General features: G+C 45.0%; 1 protein-coding gene across 1 annotated transcript in view; it reads right to left on the bottom strand.

Annotated features, from left to right (window-relative positions):
* LOC309568635 (immunoglobulin superfamily member 1-like) overlaps positions 1-18,536 on the bottom strand; it is a gene marked incomplete at both ends in the record, with an annotated part of 129,625 nt that overhangs the window by 12,699 nt on the left and 98,390 nt on the right. The window contains one exon of the mRNA XM_082274356.1: positions 5,206-5,493. Coding sequence (XP_082130482.1) covers positions 5,206-5,493 — 288 coding nt within the window. The remainder of the gene's footprint in view (positions 1-5,205; positions 5,494-18,536) is intronic.

The raw sequence follows: 18,536 nt of genomic DNA, 5'->3' as shown, positions 1-18,536 counted from the left end.
CCCATGCAGCTACTCTGTTTACCCCTCTCTCTTCCTACCCAATCACAGAACGCTTTGTGTAGCGCCCTCCTAGGTAGGTGCTAGAGTGAGTGTATATAGTTTTTGGTTTCTCTGCTTAACAGGGAGACAGTTAGGCAAATTTAAATGCTGTCTGCCTAACAGAGAGCTGTGATTGATTGGTACAGTCTACTCAGTGTGTTCTGGTGCTGCTTGTGCTATCTTGAAAGTTTCACACTGGTCTGGTAGCTATTGAATGTACTGGACAGTGGGTGGAAACTGTGCAGATGAGACCATGGATGTCTATACAGCGATGGCCAAATAGAAGGGGATGTGCCCCAAGGCATGCTGGGTGTCTGTATTCATATCTGAAGAGCACGTGGGCTCTGGGTCTTCCTCTAGAGAGAGAGAGAGGTTCAGAAGGGGAGGGGGCTGTTGCCCCTCCTCAGTGCAGGCTGCCATGCAGCCTCGGGGGGTAAACCTTAGGGCCTGAAATACTGAAGCTGAAACCCATGGTTCTTGTGAGAGTTGACTGAGGGAGGATGTCCCTGGATCCTGTCTGGTACTATTGAGGAAGGCTCCTGTGTGTAATGTTCTGGTACCTCTGGTACCCTTATTTCCACATTTCTCTCTTAATATTGCGTCCCATCTTGCTATCCAAATGGAACGCATACACCTTTAAGGGCAATGACGTCATCGCCGGGCGCCGCTATGTGCGGCTATTTCAATCGCCGGCTTTCTCTCACTCATTGCTCGTTCAAACCGCATGTTGCCTTGTCTTGTCCAATGGTGCCGGAGCTTCAAGCTATTCCCCTTGCCTGAACAAGACCGGAACCTCGCTACCGATCCAGTATCTCGCTACCGGATTACTCCATTACTCTTGGACCTTGCTACTACTAACCCATCTAGTGATAAGTACCCCGCAGGGGATTCCTTCCTCAACCTAACTTTCACTATCTACTACTGCATACTAAAGGGACTATTACTATCTAAGCTATTTCTATCATCTGCATAGATTGCTAGCTCTTGGGACTACCATCACCTATCATTGCACTAGGTTACTCTCTCTTGCATACTTCATCTGCTGTCCCCTACCACCTGTTACTATACATGATTGCTAAAACCTATCTGCATACTATCATCACCTACCACTCTCCTGAATACTACTACTAAGTGCTCACCATTCTGTTGCCTGTCTCTCACCTCTATTCTATCATATACATTCTATCACTCCAGGAACATCATATTGAGTGTATGTATATTTGCATAACAGGCTGTACACAGTGATGAAGTCCTGAGAGTTGGATATGTTGTTCAACACATTCTCTACATGACTACTGAGTGTAATAATTCTGCAGCTGCAAATCCATTCACTAACAAAAAACGCATGAGCGTTACACTGTGTGTGTTTTAGTTTCTGGAGCCTTGTGAGTACAGACCACCATAGGGGATCCTTGGGACTTGTGCTGTTAGATCCTCCTCTAGGTGCTAGAAGTCAGCTGCTGGGTGCGATCTAAAGGGGACGCTGGCTAGTGTCTTGAAGAGGCAAGATTTATTAGGGTACTTCAGCGACATAGGGACTTGTTCATTCTGTACAGCTGCTGTATGGTCCTACTAATAATCTGCTACATAGTTCTATTGAAAGAATTTTCCTCATCTGTGAATAGTTCATTTGGAGTATCCTACTAATTCCCTTCTCTTATCCAAGTTCTCTAAAACATAAATCAAATCCCCTAGGCTGGTCATTGGAGACAATGAACAGAAGAGTGTGTGCACCCGGCTGTGGATTAATCAGGGGGAGGCTCGGGCACCAGTATTCAAGCGACTCCTGTGGGGGTAGCGCTACATTTGTATTATGTAAACTCATTCACAAAATACAAGGCCATCTGTGAATGGACAGCAGGGGGGGCACGTTTTAGAAAATGGCTAAATTCCTGGAGTTCAGCTATAAAAGAAAGTTTTGGTTTTAGATATGCTTTAAAGGCTAACTTTATGTTTCTAAGCAATCTCCCACCCCAAAGCACCCCTCCACTCCCCATGACAGCATGCAAGAGTTCTTCTCCCCCGCAGCAGCTATCAAATTTGAAATCTTCAATAATTTGCAGAGACTTGGTGATCATCACACTTGTAGTCTATTAACTTTTCCTCCAGCTCTCAAAGTGAAAGCCCATACAGAGGTACGGACAGAGAGCTGGAGAAAGAGTTTGCAGGAGCCTGACATTGCACCAATGATCCACTGATCATGGGTACAAGGCTTTGCATGCTCCTCTAAAAAAATTATAAATGCTAATTTTTTTTTCTGCAAAAATATTTACATTTATTTTTTTATAAAGTGAACTTAGCTTAAACTCAGGGGCGTACCTAGAGCATTTGGCACCGGGGGTGGATCCTATATCTGGCACCCCCCCCCAGGCGTGCAGGTGACGTACCGCTCATTGACGTGTAGCGCCTCCACGCATTGCAGCCCGTAACCCAAAAGAATCCTCCTCCCTCTGCTTCCCCCGGCGACCAGGCCCCTCCTCCTCTGCAAAAACAGCATTGACTGACCTGAGGCGCCAGACAGAAATACATGTAACTGGCAGTGGCACAATTACTGTGTGCTACTGCCAGTGGTGTCACTAGGGTTGGTGTCACCTGGTGCAGTAAACCATGGTGTCACTCCCCCCCAAAAACATTATTTTCCTGTTTTCTGAAAGCACGCCAAAGATGCAGCATGCAGGACTTTTGGTGCACTTTCAGAAAATGCAGAAAAAAAACGCACAACCTAAAAAAATCTATAGGACTGCAGTAATAACGGAGTAAAATGTAGGAAGACCCCCTTTACATTACACAGCCCCCGTACCCCTGGACCCCTTCACATTACACAGCTTCCACCCCCATAGAATCCTTTACATTATACAGCCCCCCCATAGAACCCCTTTACATTACACAACCCCCCCAATAGAACCCCTTTACAATACAAAGACCCCGCCAATAGAACCCCTTTACAATACAACCCCCCCAATAGAACCCCTTTACAATACAAACCCCCCAATAGAACCCCTTTGCAATGCAGACCCCCCAATAGTACCCCTTTATAATACAAAGCCCCCGCCAATAGAACCACTTTACAATACAAAGCCCCCGCCAATAGAACCCCTTTACAATACAACCCCCCAATAGAACCCCTTTATAATACAAACCCCCCCAATAGAACCCCTTGACAATACAAACCCCCCCCCCAATAGAACTCCTTTATAATAGAAAGCCCCCACCAATAGAACCCCTTTACAATACAAAGCCCCCGCCGAAAGAAACCCCTTTACAATAAACCCTCCCCCATAGAACCCCTTTACAACACAGACCCCCCCCAATAGAACCCCTCTACAATACATAGCCCCCGCCAATAGAACCCCTTTACAATAAACCCCCAATAGAACCCCTTTACAATACAAAGCCCCCCGATAGAACTCCTTTACAAAGAACTCCTTTACAAAGCAGACCCCCCCAATAGAACCTCTTTACAATGCAGACCCCCCCCCAAAATAGAACCCCTTTACAATACATCCCCCCCAATAGAACCCCCCCCCCCAATAGAACCACCTTACAATGCAAGTGCCCCTCCCCCTCCTACCTTAAAGCAGAGGAGGAGGAACTGTTTAAAGCAGAGCATGGGAGAGAGACTCACATCACTCATGAGCTCTGAATACACAGCGATCGCTTCCGAAGTTAACTGTGCTAGTTAATGAGCAGGTGATTGGTTGGTAGGCGGTCCTAGCAACCAATCGCCTTCTCATTAACTAGCACAGTTAACTTCGGCAGCGATCGCTGTGTATTCAGGGCTAGTGAATGACGATGAGTCTCTCTCCCATGCTCTGCTTTAACCACTTGCCGACTGCCTAACGACTATTTACGTTGGCAGTCAGCCCCTCACAGGCAAAGCGACGTAGTACTATGTCGCTAGCCTGTGAGGCTCTGGGGAGCGAGCGCGCGCCGCCGGAGGCGCGCTCCCGCTCGCACACGGACCCCCCCCCCCGCATGTGTGACCGGCGGACCCGATGTCCACCGGGCACTCGCGATTGTCCGTTACAGCGGGAGAAAGGCAGGCGGCTAATGTAAACAAAGCTGCCTGTCATTCTCCCCTGTGTAAGAATTGAGATCATACGGTCCTGCTATGTAGGACCGTTGATCTCTGTTCTTACACCTCAAGCCACATCCAATCACAGTTAGAAGCACGCCCCTAGGGACACACTTAACCCCTCCCTCTCAAAAAAAGTTAACCCCTTCACTGCCAGTGTCATTTTTACAGTAACAGTGCATATGTATAGCACTGATTACTGTAGTAATGTCACTGGTAACCCCAAAAGTGTAAAAAATTTCAGTCAAGGGTCCGATCTGTCCGCCGCAATGTCGCAGTCCCGCAAAAAAATTGCAGATCGCCGCCATTACTCGTTAAAAAAAAAAAAATGACAAAAATCTTTCCCTTAGTTAGTAAACGCAATAACTTTTGCGCAAACCAATCAAAATACGCTTTTTTGTGATTTTTTTTACCAAACATATGTAGCATAAAACAAATTGGCCTAAAATGTTAAAAAATTTTGATTTTTACATTTTTTTGGGGGGAATTTCATATAAAAAAATGTGAAAAATATTGTTTTTTTTGCAAAATTGACGCTCTTTTTTTGTTTATAGCGCATGATCAAAAAATTGCACAGGTGATCAAATACCACCAAAAGAAAGCTCTGTTTGTGGGAAAAAAAGGATGTCAAATTAGTTTAGGTACAGCGTAGCACGACCGCGCAATTGTCCATTAAAGTCACGCAGTGCCGAATCGAAAATAGGCCCTGGTCAGGAAGGGGGCAAAATTTTCCGGGGCTTAAGTGGTTAAACAGTCCCTCCTCCTCTGCGCTCCTGTGTCAGCGAGCACAGTGAGCAGCAGAGGCAGTCCGGCGGCCGGCCCCGGGTGTCACCCTGTGCTCCCTGACACCCCCCTAATGTGTGGCACCCAGGGCGGATCGCCCCCCCCCCCATTAGTACGCCACTGCTTAAAATTAAAGCTTAGCTTAATTTAAAAGGAAAATCTGACAGGCTTATATGAATTACTAGAACAGTTCTTATTTCAAGCACTGAAAAACAAACTCAGATTTGCCATTTAGTTGTCGTTATATTATCCTCTTAGTAATTCTTTTCAATTCATGCAAACCATAGTAGTACAGTGCTTATACATACCTCCCCAGATAAAAACTGGCTCACTAATGTAAGAAAATTCAAGGTTGCTGCCGATCTGCTTTGCATAGACACAGTAGTATTTCTTCTGAGTATGGTCAGGACTTGAGATGGTAAAAATGACCTGGTTTGCTTTTACACCTTCTATTTCTTTTTCAATGTCTTCACTGCTGTTCAGTAGCTGAAACCACATCCTTTGTAAAGGTGCCACCACCGGTGCTTTGCATATGATCTTGACAGTTTTGTTATCTCCGCCATACTTTTCCCACCAGACTGAAGGGCTTTTAAGACCTGATAGATAAATCATTATGTATATTATATACAGTATAACTGATATGCTTAAAATTGATATTTTACTCTACTAGGACTGTCATTTGGTGCCAGACTTGGTAATGGCAATGAAATTATCTTTAAGGCAGATAGAACTCTCCAGCATGGATCCCCAATGGAGCCGGGCATATTCAAGACAGGAACAGACCATATGTAAAAAATATGGAACAAAGGATAACCCCTGAGGATTGGGACTTTCAACGGCAAGAACCAGGACTTGAGTATGAAAATATATAAATTTTATTACACATATTACAAAAATGGAACATACATAATCAGACATAAAGTATAAAATAAAAACAAGGTCATAGATACGTCTTGGAACCAAGAGGGTCTGAGGTGTCTGGATCGGACTAGACGCGTTTCGGACCAATTGCCTTTCTCGATAGTCCAGAAAACACCAGAACTCAGACAGATATGTAAGACTTCTGTGGAATCCAGGACGTGAGACCAAAGGGATGGGCCTTGGTGGATGAGAAAAACGGCCTTCGATTGTCTATAGCCGCAAAGAGTATGCGCTAGTTGGACTGGGTCTATGCAAGATAGGCTCAGAGTAATTTGTTGATATTGTGTGGGCTTCCAAAGGAGGTTTAAATGATTATAAGCCAAATACGCAGTGGTTTGGCAAATGACAGTGAGAAGAGAGCTCCACGAACAGAAAATCCCACGAGGATCTCCAGAATGAGGTCAAAAACACACAGGTCATCTGTAAATTAGTAGTAGAATAAACATGTCCCCCGATGGATTTATAGTGCTGGGACGTATCCAGCACTGCCTCCCTTACTCACACATACAGACCCGCACAGGGAGGCAGTGCTGGATACGTCCCAGCACTATAAATCCATCGGGGGACATGTTTATTCTACTACTAATTTACAGATGACCTGTGTGTTTTTGACCTCATTCTGGAGATCCTCGTGGGATTTTCTGTTCGTGGAGCTCTCTTCTCACTGTCATTTGCCAAACCACTGCGTATTTGGCTTATAATCATTTAAACCTCCTTTGGAAGCCCACACAATATCAACAAATTACTCTGAGCCTATCTTGCATAGACCCAGTCCAACTAGCGCATACTCTTTGCGGCTATAGACAATCGAAGGCCGTTTTTCTCATCCACCAAGGCCCATCCCTTTGGTCTCACGTCCTGGATTCCACAGAAGTCTTACATATCTGTCTGAGTTCTGGTGTTTTCTGGACTATCGAGAAAGGCAATTGGTCCGAAACGCGTCTAGTCCGATCCAGACACCTCAGACCCTCTTGGTTCCAAGACGTATCTATGACCTTGTTTTTATTTTATACTTTATGTCTGATTATGTATGTTCCATTTTTGTAATATGTGTAATAAAATTTATATATTTTCATACTCAAGTCCTGGTTCTTGCCGTTGAAAGTCCCAATCCTCAGGGGTTATCCTTTGTTCCATATTTATTAGGGATGTTGGCAAGATTCCAGGTTTAAAACACAGAATCCGAATTTATCTTATATGTAAAAAATATAAAATAAATATCCACAAAGTGATAAATATAATATATCCCCTGCGCACAAGTAAAATGTAGTATATTCAATGAGTCCAATTACAGACCTATCGCAGCTACTTTTAAAATGCAACTATGTAAAAATTACTAGAAATAAGTCCCATAGATCAAACAAAAAAACAGTAATAGTAGCGGAGACAGTTCAAAGGGAAACCTCCACACAGAGAAAGCAACAATGTCCTTTTAAATTTCTATGTAGAGTCTCTTAAAATTCCTCTCCACCAATTGGGATCAACAGTGAATTTACGGGGTCACCACACCACACATCCTCCACCTTTGTGCTAAATAGGGGGGTGGCAACTCACCAGACAGCGTGGCCCACCTATTCTCATAGGATAGGCAATAAGGCAAAGCACACAAATCTCCTCCGATCAATTGCAGCAGCTGACTGTGTCTTTCCTTGTAGCTTGTCACTAAGGCGTTCCCTCTCCTCAAAATAATGCTCCCATTCACCAAATTGGAAAGACAAGAAAAGGGAAACCGCACTAGCGTGATATTGTTTTAAAATCCACACTTTTATTCACCATAACCCAATTAAAATGTACTCACAAACAAAGAGCATAAATAAGCCTTCAATATCCTGTGGACAGTGTCACGGATGCACCGATCGGTGCTGCAGGTCTGGCTCACCCTCTCCACGCTAATGCTCCGGACCACGCCAGCCTCCGTAGGTGTCACTCGATCACTTCCGGTCGCCGTAAGGTTTACTCCCTGACATGTTTCGTCATATCTGACTTTTTCAAAAGTACATTTTAATTGGGTTATGGTGAATAAAAGTGTGGATTTTAAAACAATATCACGCTAGTGCGGTTTCCCTTTTCTTGTCTTTCCAATTTGGTGAATGGGAGCATTATTTTGAGGAGAGGGAACGCCTTAGTGACAAGCTACAAGGAAAGACACAGTCAGCTGCTGCAATTGATTGGAGGAGATTTGTGTGCTTTGCCTTATTGCCTATCCTATGAGAATAGGTGGGCCACGCTGTCTGGTGAGTTGCCACCCCCCTATTTAGCACAAAGGTGGAGGATGTGTGGTGTGGTGACCCCGTAAATTCACTGTTGATCCCAATTGGTGGAGAGGAATTTTAAGAGACTCTACATAGAAATTTAAAAGGACATTGTTGCTTTCTCTGTGGAGGTTTCCCTTTGAACTGTCTGCGCTACTATTACTGTTTTTTTGTTTGATCTATAGGACTTATTTCTAGTAATTTTTACATAGGAACAGACCATATGAAGATACTATGTCCTTCGAGGTAAATCACTCCAGGACTCCCCAACAGGTATCATATAAAATAGAACATATATATATATATATATATAGTTCTGTCAGTTTGTGAATAAAGTGCTTTAATAAAGTAAAAAAGGCTTACATAGACAGCACTGTAACCAAGTGCAAGGCGATGCTAACGTATGTATACAATGGAGAGACAGGACGATCTCGGGTGACGTCAGATGCTCCCCTCCTCCTCCGTACGCTTTACGTCCCATGGGCGGGACTTCTTCAACTTTATTCACTAACGGAGAACACTATAAATATATGTTCTATTTTATATGATACCTGTTGGGGAGTCCTGGAGTAATTTACCTGGAAGGGCGTGGTATCTTCTTATGGTCTGTTCCTGTCTTGGATATGCCCGGCTCCATTGGGGATCCATGCTGGAAAGTTCTATCTGCCTCAAAGGCGACAAGCGTATTTAGACCTATCTGTTAATTCAGGGGTCACCCTTTGAGGTGAGAGGCTTGCAATGCTGGTGCAGGAACTCTGGCACCCGATCACTTAAGAGCGTTATTTTGGAGCACTTTTATCACTGCATGGGACTTTCCATATATATATTGTTAGGTGTTTGTTCTATTTTTATTTGTGTTGAGCACTGCACTGATTTTTATTGACCTGGGGTAGTGTCTCAGAAAGTACTGAAGCTGAGCAGGACAGCCAGGCAATTCAATTAGAGTTTTCAGAACGAGGGCCTTCTTTTCTTTTCTTTTCTATATGGAGTTATCCTTTCATATGATTCTAGCTAAGAGTTTAACAAATGCATTTAAACAATAAAAACATTTTCAGTAATATCACAGAGTCAGTATATGCTAACACTTAAAGACATTAACTTACTTTAAGAGACCAGTGCCTACAAGTGCTACACTAATCTGTCCCTATGCACTTTTTCAGCAGCACTCCCTATGTTTTCTCTATCACCACTAAGCACATTTTCAATATGGCTACTGGGAACACAATCTTTTATAGTAAGGGGGCTGGCTTATCTAAACACCCTCTTCTAGCCACTTCTAAGCCATCTGACCAAAGTTTAAAAACTCTAAAAAGTGTACCTGTGAAGTTTCAGCTCTGTAGCATGTCCAGAAGCATAAAAAAAAGATTGTTTGTATTAGAACACTTATAGAACAGGTTAGTGGCTTCTCGCTTTTCACACCTTGCCGGTTTAGTAGCAAGCGTTTTTTTGGGCATTTTTTGGGTTCTTTGGAGTCAGGAAAAACATCTGAACTTGTGTATAGTGGTATATATACCACTATACACAAGTTCAGATGTTTTGCCTGCCTCCAAAGAACCCAAAAAAATGCCCAAAATAACGCTAGCCTCAAAAAAAAAAAAAACGCCCAGGTGTGTTGCTGCAGGCATTTTTTTGGGGTTTTTGGAGGAAGGCAAAACATCTGAACTTGTGTATACGGGTATATATACACACATTCTTATATGTATATACACACCTAGACATATATAGGTGTGATAGTAGCAGAAATATATGCTTGCGCTAATGAAATCATTTACACTAATATGGTTACACTCCTATAACACCTATATATGTCTAAGTGTAAAATACATATAAGTATGTGTGTGTACACAAGTTCAGATGATGTTTTGCCTGACTACAAAGAACTCAAAAAATGCCCAAAAAAACGCTTGCTACTAAACCGGCAAGGTGTGAAAAGCGAGAAGCCACTAACCTGTTCTATAAGTGTTCTAATACAAACGATCTTTCTCTATCGCTCATTGACAGACGTAGTCTTCTTGATTCTCAAGAGCTGGGTTATGTTGTCTCCGCAGGAGTAGGACTAGGCAGAAAGACAAAACGTTCTGGCTCCACCTTAGGGGCAGTCCCTGAGGGTATATCCTCCCTCTCTCTGCTACAGGGAATCAGTTTTTTTCTGTCTAGTCAGGAGTAAGGACCTAAGTTCCTTGCTGGGATCTTTTGGTCCTGGCAAGACTTTTTCTTTAAGAAAAAGACATTTTTTAGGTAGTTTTTCTCCAGTGTTTTTCCTGTGAGATCTTCAAGCAAAAATGCCGGACTGGGCGACACTTGTGGTCACCCCAGCCGGCCTACGAGCGCGCGCAGACCATGGCATTGCGCTTGGTCGGCCGCGACACATTCAAGTAAGTATGCGGGGCCGGGCGACGGGCTGGATGTTGAGATCCAGTGGTCACCCCGGTTTCTGCCTACGAGCGCGTGCAGACCAGAGCTCCGCGCTGGGTCGGCCGCGACGGAGTCCCAGTGGAGGGACTGACCTTGCGAGTTAAAAGCCTCGCTTGGACGCCAGGAACCTGAGAGTCGAGGCGTCCGGAGTGGTCCACAAACCCCCACCCCGGTGGAGAGGGTATTGTGAAGAGAGGGTGCCTGTCGGTTCGGTATGGTGAGTAAACGTTCCCTTTTTTCTTTCCTCGTTATGAGGCAGTATGAATTATGGGCCCCTCCATACATGGTCAGTATATATCTGACACTAAAAGTCCCCCTTGTAAATACAGTATGTGTTTGTGGGAAGTGGACTTGGTTTGAGAGCTAACACTCTACCCAGCAGACTGTAGCATTACAGCAGACATAGGAGGTATATCCTACCTTATTTGTAGTGTATCTCCTGTAGATCAATCAATCGCCACTCAGCAGAGATGCAGGTGGATGTGCTGGGAAAAACGATTTCGGCGGTCCGCCGCCATTTTGCCGTAGACCAGGTGCATGCATGTCCTCAGGTCACGCCGGCCGCCATGTTTTTGGAGTCGAATGTCTCCTGTATGGGGGCGGCCATGTTTCATGAGCCCAGCTACCTCGTGGAGAGCTGGGAACGCCGGAAGGCATACACAGGGGGCGGAGCCACGTCCTTCTACCCGGGAAAAAGCAACAGCTCCTTCCAGTCTGTAAAAGACAGACGCTGACTGCAGTTGGTTGGAAACTTCACTGCATCGGTTGGTGAGCCTTGGGGGTCCCTCTCTCTCTCTGTGGGATCGAGAAGCAGGTACTTTGAGGGGCGCTATTGCGCTAGGGGGAGACACAAAAAAAAAAAAAAAAAAATGTAAAAAAAAAAAAAAAAAGAAGAGGTATTTTTGATTAAAAAAAAAAAAAGTTTTTTTTTTTGTGTTTTCTGGCAAAGGTGTCCTGAATTAACAGGGACCCTGCCACTCATGTATCTCCTCCGGATCCCCTCGAGGGGTCTGCGGGATTCTCCAGCACCCCACTGACGATTGAATCATTGTCCGCTATTATGGAAACTTTTGTGTCCCGGGTGGAAGTGGCTTGTCAGGGACAGGGTGCAAGTAAGCGACCCCCGCCTAACCCCTTATTATCTGAAACCTCGGATTCAGACTCTGAGCCTATTTCTGCAGTTGCAGGTACTTCATCTGGTATTGGTGTCTCGTGTACTGTCTTTTCAGACAGTGAGGAGGATGTTTCGGCATCAGCCATAGCCAGAGAGGAAGCGTTGGTAAACGCACTCATTGTATCTGTTCAAGAAACCTTAAGATTACAGGGTATTCCGTCAGAAATAGCTGAAACTGAAATCCCTTTTGGGACTAAAAAACGCATCAAAGTGGCGAAGGTTTTTCCATTGCCCAAATGTTTTGGCAATCCAATCAAAGAAGAATGGAGTCTGCCAAAACGCATTTCTACTATTTCTAAACGCATTAACAGGCGTTATCCGTTTGAGGAAACCCTCATTAAGAAATGGACAGAACCACCTGTGGTGGATTCACCAATTGCTAGATTGAATAAAGCCACGGTTATTCCTCTAGAAGACGCTCCGTCTTTTAAAGATCCAGTGGATCGCAAGATAGAAGCTATGTCTCGTACCATGTTTACCTTGATTGGATCAGCTTTCAGACCAATAATTGCTATTGGTCTGGTTTCGCAGGCTGTAACTGTATGGACCAAGTGGTTACGCCGGGACCTAGAAGAGGTCCCTCAGGCGGTATCAGATTCGTTGGAACAAATGATACAGGGGTTACAGTTTGTGTGTGATGCGGCGTTAGACGCCACTTCATTATTGGCGCGAGCATCTGTCTCAGCGGTGGTTCTCAGGCGTACACTGTGGCTAAAAGGTTGGTTAGCCGACCAAGGTTCCAAAGAAGCATTGGCTAATATCCCCTTTTTAGGAGAGCGTCTATTTGGAGCCAACTTAGATGAGATCATTAGGATCTCACGGGTGGAAAGAGCACCTTTTTACCGCAAAATTTTAAAGGTAAAGGAACTCGTCAAAGACGAGGGCCTTCTTTTTCTGCTCACAAGAGGTTTTTTCATCCCGCGGGTGAAAAAATTAAGTCCTCCAAAGCTCCTTCAGGAGGCGTCAGGGGTCGTTGGTCGGGCAAGCAAAAGCCCGCCCCCTCTAGACCTGAAGATAAACCGTCCAAAGCCTGAAGGTGCGCCCCCACCCATAACTGGGGTGGGGGGGACGTCTTCGCCGGTTCCCGGATCCATGGCTTTCCAGAATCCCGGACAGATGGGTTTGCGAAGTCATAAGGTCAGGGTACAAGATCGAGTTTCGATCTCTCCCACCGGCGCGATTCTTCCCTTCCAATAGCCGACTATCCCCGGATCGTTTAGACGATCTGCGGAGAGCAGTCACAGATTTACTACAACAAGGAGTGGTAGTCCACGTTCCTTGGACAGAACGGTTTCAAGGGTTTTATTCAAACCTATTTACAATACCCAGGAAAGAGGGCAAAGTGCGTCCAATTCTGGACTTAAGGGCACTCAATTCTTTTGTCAACATAAGAAGATTCAGAATGGAGTCCATTCGCACAGTAGCAGCCTTTCTGCATCCAGGGGATGTCCTAGCGTCCATAGACATCAAGGACGCATATCTTCACATTCCCATTTTTCGCAGGACATCAGCGGTTTCTACGCTTTTCCGTAGAAGAGAACCACTATCAGTTTGTGGCGTTACCTTTCGGTCTCGCCACGGCTCCGCGGGTCTTCACGAAGGTGTTGGCCCCAATGCTGGCACTTCTGCGCCAAAGAGGCATATCGATCCTTGGTTACCTAGACGATCTTCTGCCTCATGCAGAGTCTCCTCAGACCTTGCTACAAAACATAGAAATTACTATGATTTCTTTACAGGAATTCGGGTGGCTGGTGAACCAGCAAAAGTCATTTCTGGTTCCCACCCAGAGGCTCGAATATCTGGGTCTAATTCTAGACACAGTCAGGACAAGAGTTTTTTCTTCCGGTAGGGAAACTCCGAAAGATTCAATCAGCAGTCCAGTTGTTACTATCCAACAGCTGGTCTTCCCTTCGGACTTGCATGAGGGTTCTGGGGTTGATGGTGGCTTCCTTCGAAGCAGTCCCATTTGCCCAGTCCCATACCCGAATTCTTCAGCAAGAGATTCTTCTCAGATGGAATCGGAATCCGGAATCCCTGGACAATCAGATCCGATTGAGCAAACAGACCAGAGAGTCTCTGGTCTGGTGGCTTCGGTCTCCGATGCTCAGCCAGGGAAAGTCATTTCTGCCAATATATTGGACGACAGTGACCACGGATGCCAGTCTATCCGGATGGGGAGGAATTCTCGGTCAGTTATCTGTCCAGGGACTTTGGTCCCCGGAAGAATCCAGGTTACCGATAAATGTATTGGAACTGAGAGCGATCAGACTTTGTCTGATTCACTGGACCGAGCAGCTCCAGGGCAGCCCGGTTCGGATCCAGTCGGACAACGCCACGGCCGTGGCTTATGTCAATCACCAGGGGGGCACCAAGAGTGTCCGAGCGGCCAAAGAAGTGGCTTGCATTCTTCGCTGGGCGGAACGATTTGTTCCAGCAATCTCTGCGGTGTTCATTCCGGGGGTGGAGAATTGGCAGGCAGATTATCTCAGCCGTCAGACTCTGGATCAGGGGGAATGGTCCCTCCATCCAGACGTTTTCCACCAGTTGTGCCTACGATGGGGCACCCCGGATATGGATCTGTTGGCATCTCGATTCAACAGGAAAGTTCAGAGATTCGTGGCTCGCTCCCACGATCCTCTAGCAGAAACCGCAGACGCACTGATCGCCCCGTGGGGGCAATACCAGCTAATGTATGCCTTCCCTCCTCTTGGGTTACTGCCAAGACTTCTTCGCAGGATAGAGGAGGAAGGAATTCCAGTAATCCTGGCAGCTCCGGACTGGCCTCGTCGAGCTTGTTACGCCGACTTGGTCAGACTGATGGCGGACGTCCCGTGGAGACTTCCTCTCAGGGAGGATCTACTGTCTCAGGGACCGATCTTCCATCCTGCTTTACGATCGCTGGTTTTAAACGGCCTGGTTATTGAGACCCAGGTGCTGAAGGACAAGGGATTGTCAGCTTCAGTTATTCCTACTCTAGTTAAAACAAGGAAAGCGACTTCCAGAAAGATTATCATCGTACATGGAAGTCTTATATTGTGTGGTGTGAATCCCTTGGGTTCCATCTACATCTTTATTCGGAAGTCCGAATATTGGCTTTCTGCAACAGGGAGTTGAGCAGAAGCTGGCCTTGAGTGTTATCAAGGGTCTGGTTTCAGCATTTGCTATCTTCTTTCAGAAGTTTTTGTCTACTCATTCCTTGGTGCGGAATTTCATCCAGGGGGTGCGACACCTGGCTCTGCCAGTGCACGCGCCGTTACCATCCTGGGATCTTAATTTGGTGCTGTCGGTTCTTCAGACACCTCCCTTTGAAAATATCAGGGAGATTCCCTTGCTTACTTTATCCCAGAAGGTGGTCTTCTTGGTGGCTATCACTTCTGCACGCAGGGAATCAGAACTGGCTGCATTATCCTGTTGTTCCCCAGATCTGGTGGTTCATAGGGATAAGGTTGTTCTTCATCCGAATCCATCCTTCCTTCTAAGGTGGTTTCAAAGTTTCATTGAATAAGGACAGTGTATTGTCCTTCCTATGTCCTTAGCCCAATCATCCTCGAGAATTTGCATGGCATTCCTTGGATGTAGTTCGGGCGATCAGGATATACTTGAATACTACGGATTCAATTTGTAAGACGGATTCACTGTTTGTGATCACGGATGGCCCTAAGAAGGGGTTGCCTGTTCTGCTGCGACCATCTTTAGATGGATCAGACAGACGGTGGTATAGGCTTATTTTATCTAAGGGTCGGGATCCCCCGTTCCCTGTTAAGGCGCATTCTACTCGGGCGCTTAGAGTTTCCTGGACCTTCCGCCATCAGGCGTCAGTGGTTCAGGTTTTCAAGGCGACTGTTTAGTAGTCGGTTCATACCTTTACAATATTGTATAAGGTTTATGTGATGGCATCGTCAGATGCCTCTTCTGGCTGCAAGGTTCCTGCAGGCCACTGTTTGAGGAGACTGTTGGTCTACCTCGAGGATTTGTGGGGTAGGTCTCATCTGTTTACTCGATGAGTCCTTTGATACTTCTGGTTGGCTCCGGTTGGGCCTTCTAGATTGGATTTTGATTCTGTCAATCCCACCCCTCATTTTGTGGCACTGCTTCTGGATGTCCCAGCTCTTGAGAATCAAGAAGACTACGTCTGTCAATGAGCGATAGAGAAAAATGGATTTTTGTAAGATCTTACCGTAAAATCCTTTTCTCTTAAGCTCATTGACAGACGTAGTACCCGCCCCTCTATCATTGAGTTGGGTTGGGTTAAATTCTCTGTTACTGCTTTAGAACAGAACTGATTCCCTGTAGCAGAGAGAGGGAGGATATACCCTCAGGGACTGCCCCTAAGGTGGAGCCAGAACGTTTTGTCTTTCTGCCTAGTCCTACTCCTGCGGAGACAACATAACCCAGCTCTTGAGAATCAAGAAGACTACGTCTGTCAATGAGCTTAAGAGAAAAGGATTTTACGGTAAGATCTTACAAAAATCCATTTTTTTTTATGGTTCTGGACATGCTACAGAGCTGAAACTTCACAGGTACACCTTTTAGACCCCCCTGATACTAAATCCAAAGAATTTTTTTTTTTTTATATTTTTCAATAATTGCCTCTCTATCAAAAATGACAATTTTTAAGAACTTTTTTTTTGTGTGATTTTGTGTCTGGGGCATCTAAAAGGTGTACCTGTGAAGTTTCAGCTCTGTAGCATGTCCAGAACCAGAAAAAAAGATCATATAGGTGTAAAAAGGAGGGTACCACCATCCCTGCTCTACTGAAAAATTATCTTTTTTTCTGGTTCTGGACATGCTACAGAGCTGAAACTTCACAGGTACACTTTTTAGACCCCCCAGATACTAAATCCAAAGAATTTTTTTTTAATTTTTTTATTTTTATTTTTTTTCAATAATTGGCTCGCTATCAAAAATGACAATTTTTAAGAACTTTTTTTTTGTGAAAAAACCCCCCAAAAATGCCTGCAACAACACACCTGGGCGATTTTTTTTTACGCTAGCGGTTTTTTGGGCATTTTTTTGGGTTCTTTGGAGGCAGGCAAAACATCTGGACTTGTGTATACGGGTGTATATACACACATACTTATATGTATATACACACCTAGACAAATATAGGTGTGATAGGAGCGTAACTATATTGGTGTTAATTATTTCCTTAGTGCAAGTAGTTTTTTCTGCTCCTTTCACACCTTTATATGTGCAGGTGCATATATACAGACATGGGTGTGTATATATACCCCCTATACACATGTTCAGATGTCATGCCTGACTCCAAACATGTGCTCAAAAAATCACTATAGACGCCTGCAGCCAAAAAGAATGCTGACGGGAGCGAAGCCATATTCCTGCAGCGAAAGTGACTTGAGAGAAACTAGCTTTTCTCTATAGCGGTCACCCTGATATGGAAGGGTTTGGTCACCCTGCCAAAGCAGTCACTGTCAGTTCACCCTACACTACATTACGGTCACCCTGACACTTCACACTTTCCCCACAGAAACTAAATTTTTGAAGCTAACTAAAGTGTAAAAGAGCACTCTAACTACAGTAGATATCCCTTTCCTCACACTAATAAATGCTAAATGACACTTTTAAAGAAAAATTAACAGAACTGCTTCCACTCTCTTCCATGTCCTGTATAACAATGCTAGGAATTTGGCGGGGGCTATCTTATATACTGGGGGGCGTATTCACTAATGATTGGCCTAGGGACCCCCTAGTCACTCCAATCACATTCCTAGCATTCTCCTGCCCCCTCAATTGGCTTTTGCTAATGGTTCTGGTCCAATCACTGGCTTTTAAAGCCCATTTCCTGAACCATTGCATTTTGGTCAGTTCTGGTTGCCGAATTCCGAACTTTTTGGGCAAAAAGTTCTAAATTCGGCCGAACCTCGAACACCCAATGTTCGGGCCGAACCGATGGTCGACCCGAACCGTTCGATCATCCCTAGTAGTGACCATTGATTTTTACTTTAGTGTGAATCTAGTGATAGTTCAGTCAGTATGAGTGTAGTGTGACCATTCTTTTTTACTTTAGTGTCACTTTAGTGTGTATCTAGTGATAGATCAGTCAGTGTGAGTTTAGTAAACCTTCATTTTTACTTTAGTGTGAATCTAGTGATAGTTCAGTGAGTGTAGTGAGTGACCATTCATTTTTACTTTAGTGTCAGTTTGTTTTGTCAGGGCAGGTTTACTGCGTTATAGTTCAGTGCGTTAGTGCACGTTTAACAAAGTATATTTCTGTGCGTTACTGCACGTTTAATGCAGTACATTTCTGTGCATTAGTGTGGAGTGGGTCTGGGTAGTGAATACTCAGGTTAAAGTGCATCAAACACCTTTCCATTGATTAAAGTGCATCCACGTACACATTTCCACATCTTTATTACATTTTGTTAATAAGCACCTTCACATCATGTCTGGGAGGCCAACAAGGAGAGGCAGACATTCCCATGGCACTGTGAGGGGGCCAACAGTGTATGTGTCCACAGGCAAAAGTGGATGTGGTCAGTCCTCAGGTAGGGCATAATTTCCTTTGTTTAGTGATCTTTCCTGTGCTATCTAGCCACAGCATGCAAAGGAGGTGGTGGGCTGGCTTATTAAAGCATCCTCATCCTCCGTCACCCAAGCAGAGACTAGTGCACAGTCCACTGCAGCTGCAAGAGTGGCTAAATTTCCCTTTTTTTCCACAGCTTTTCCTGCCATAGCCCCAACATCAGGCATGGAGGAGTCAGATGAGTTATTTGAACACAGAGTCAGCCACTTGCTCCTTAACGATGCACAGCCATTACTTGATTCAGATGTTGGTTCTGAGGTTGAGGAAGGTAGGAACATGAGCCTACATAGAGGGGAGAACACTGGTACACAAATTGGCAGTCTCGTTCCCCCA

Source organism: Pelophylax lessonae (assembly GCF_965119305.1).
Source record: "Pelophylax lessonae genome assembly, chromosome: 12".
In the NCBI taxonomy this organism is placed as follows: Eukaryota; Metazoa; Chordata; class Amphibia; order Anura; family Ranidae; genus Pelophylax; species Pelophylax lessonae.
The sequence above is the reverse complement of the archived record's forward strand: the minus strand, read 5'-3'. Positions and strand labels throughout refer to the sequence as shown.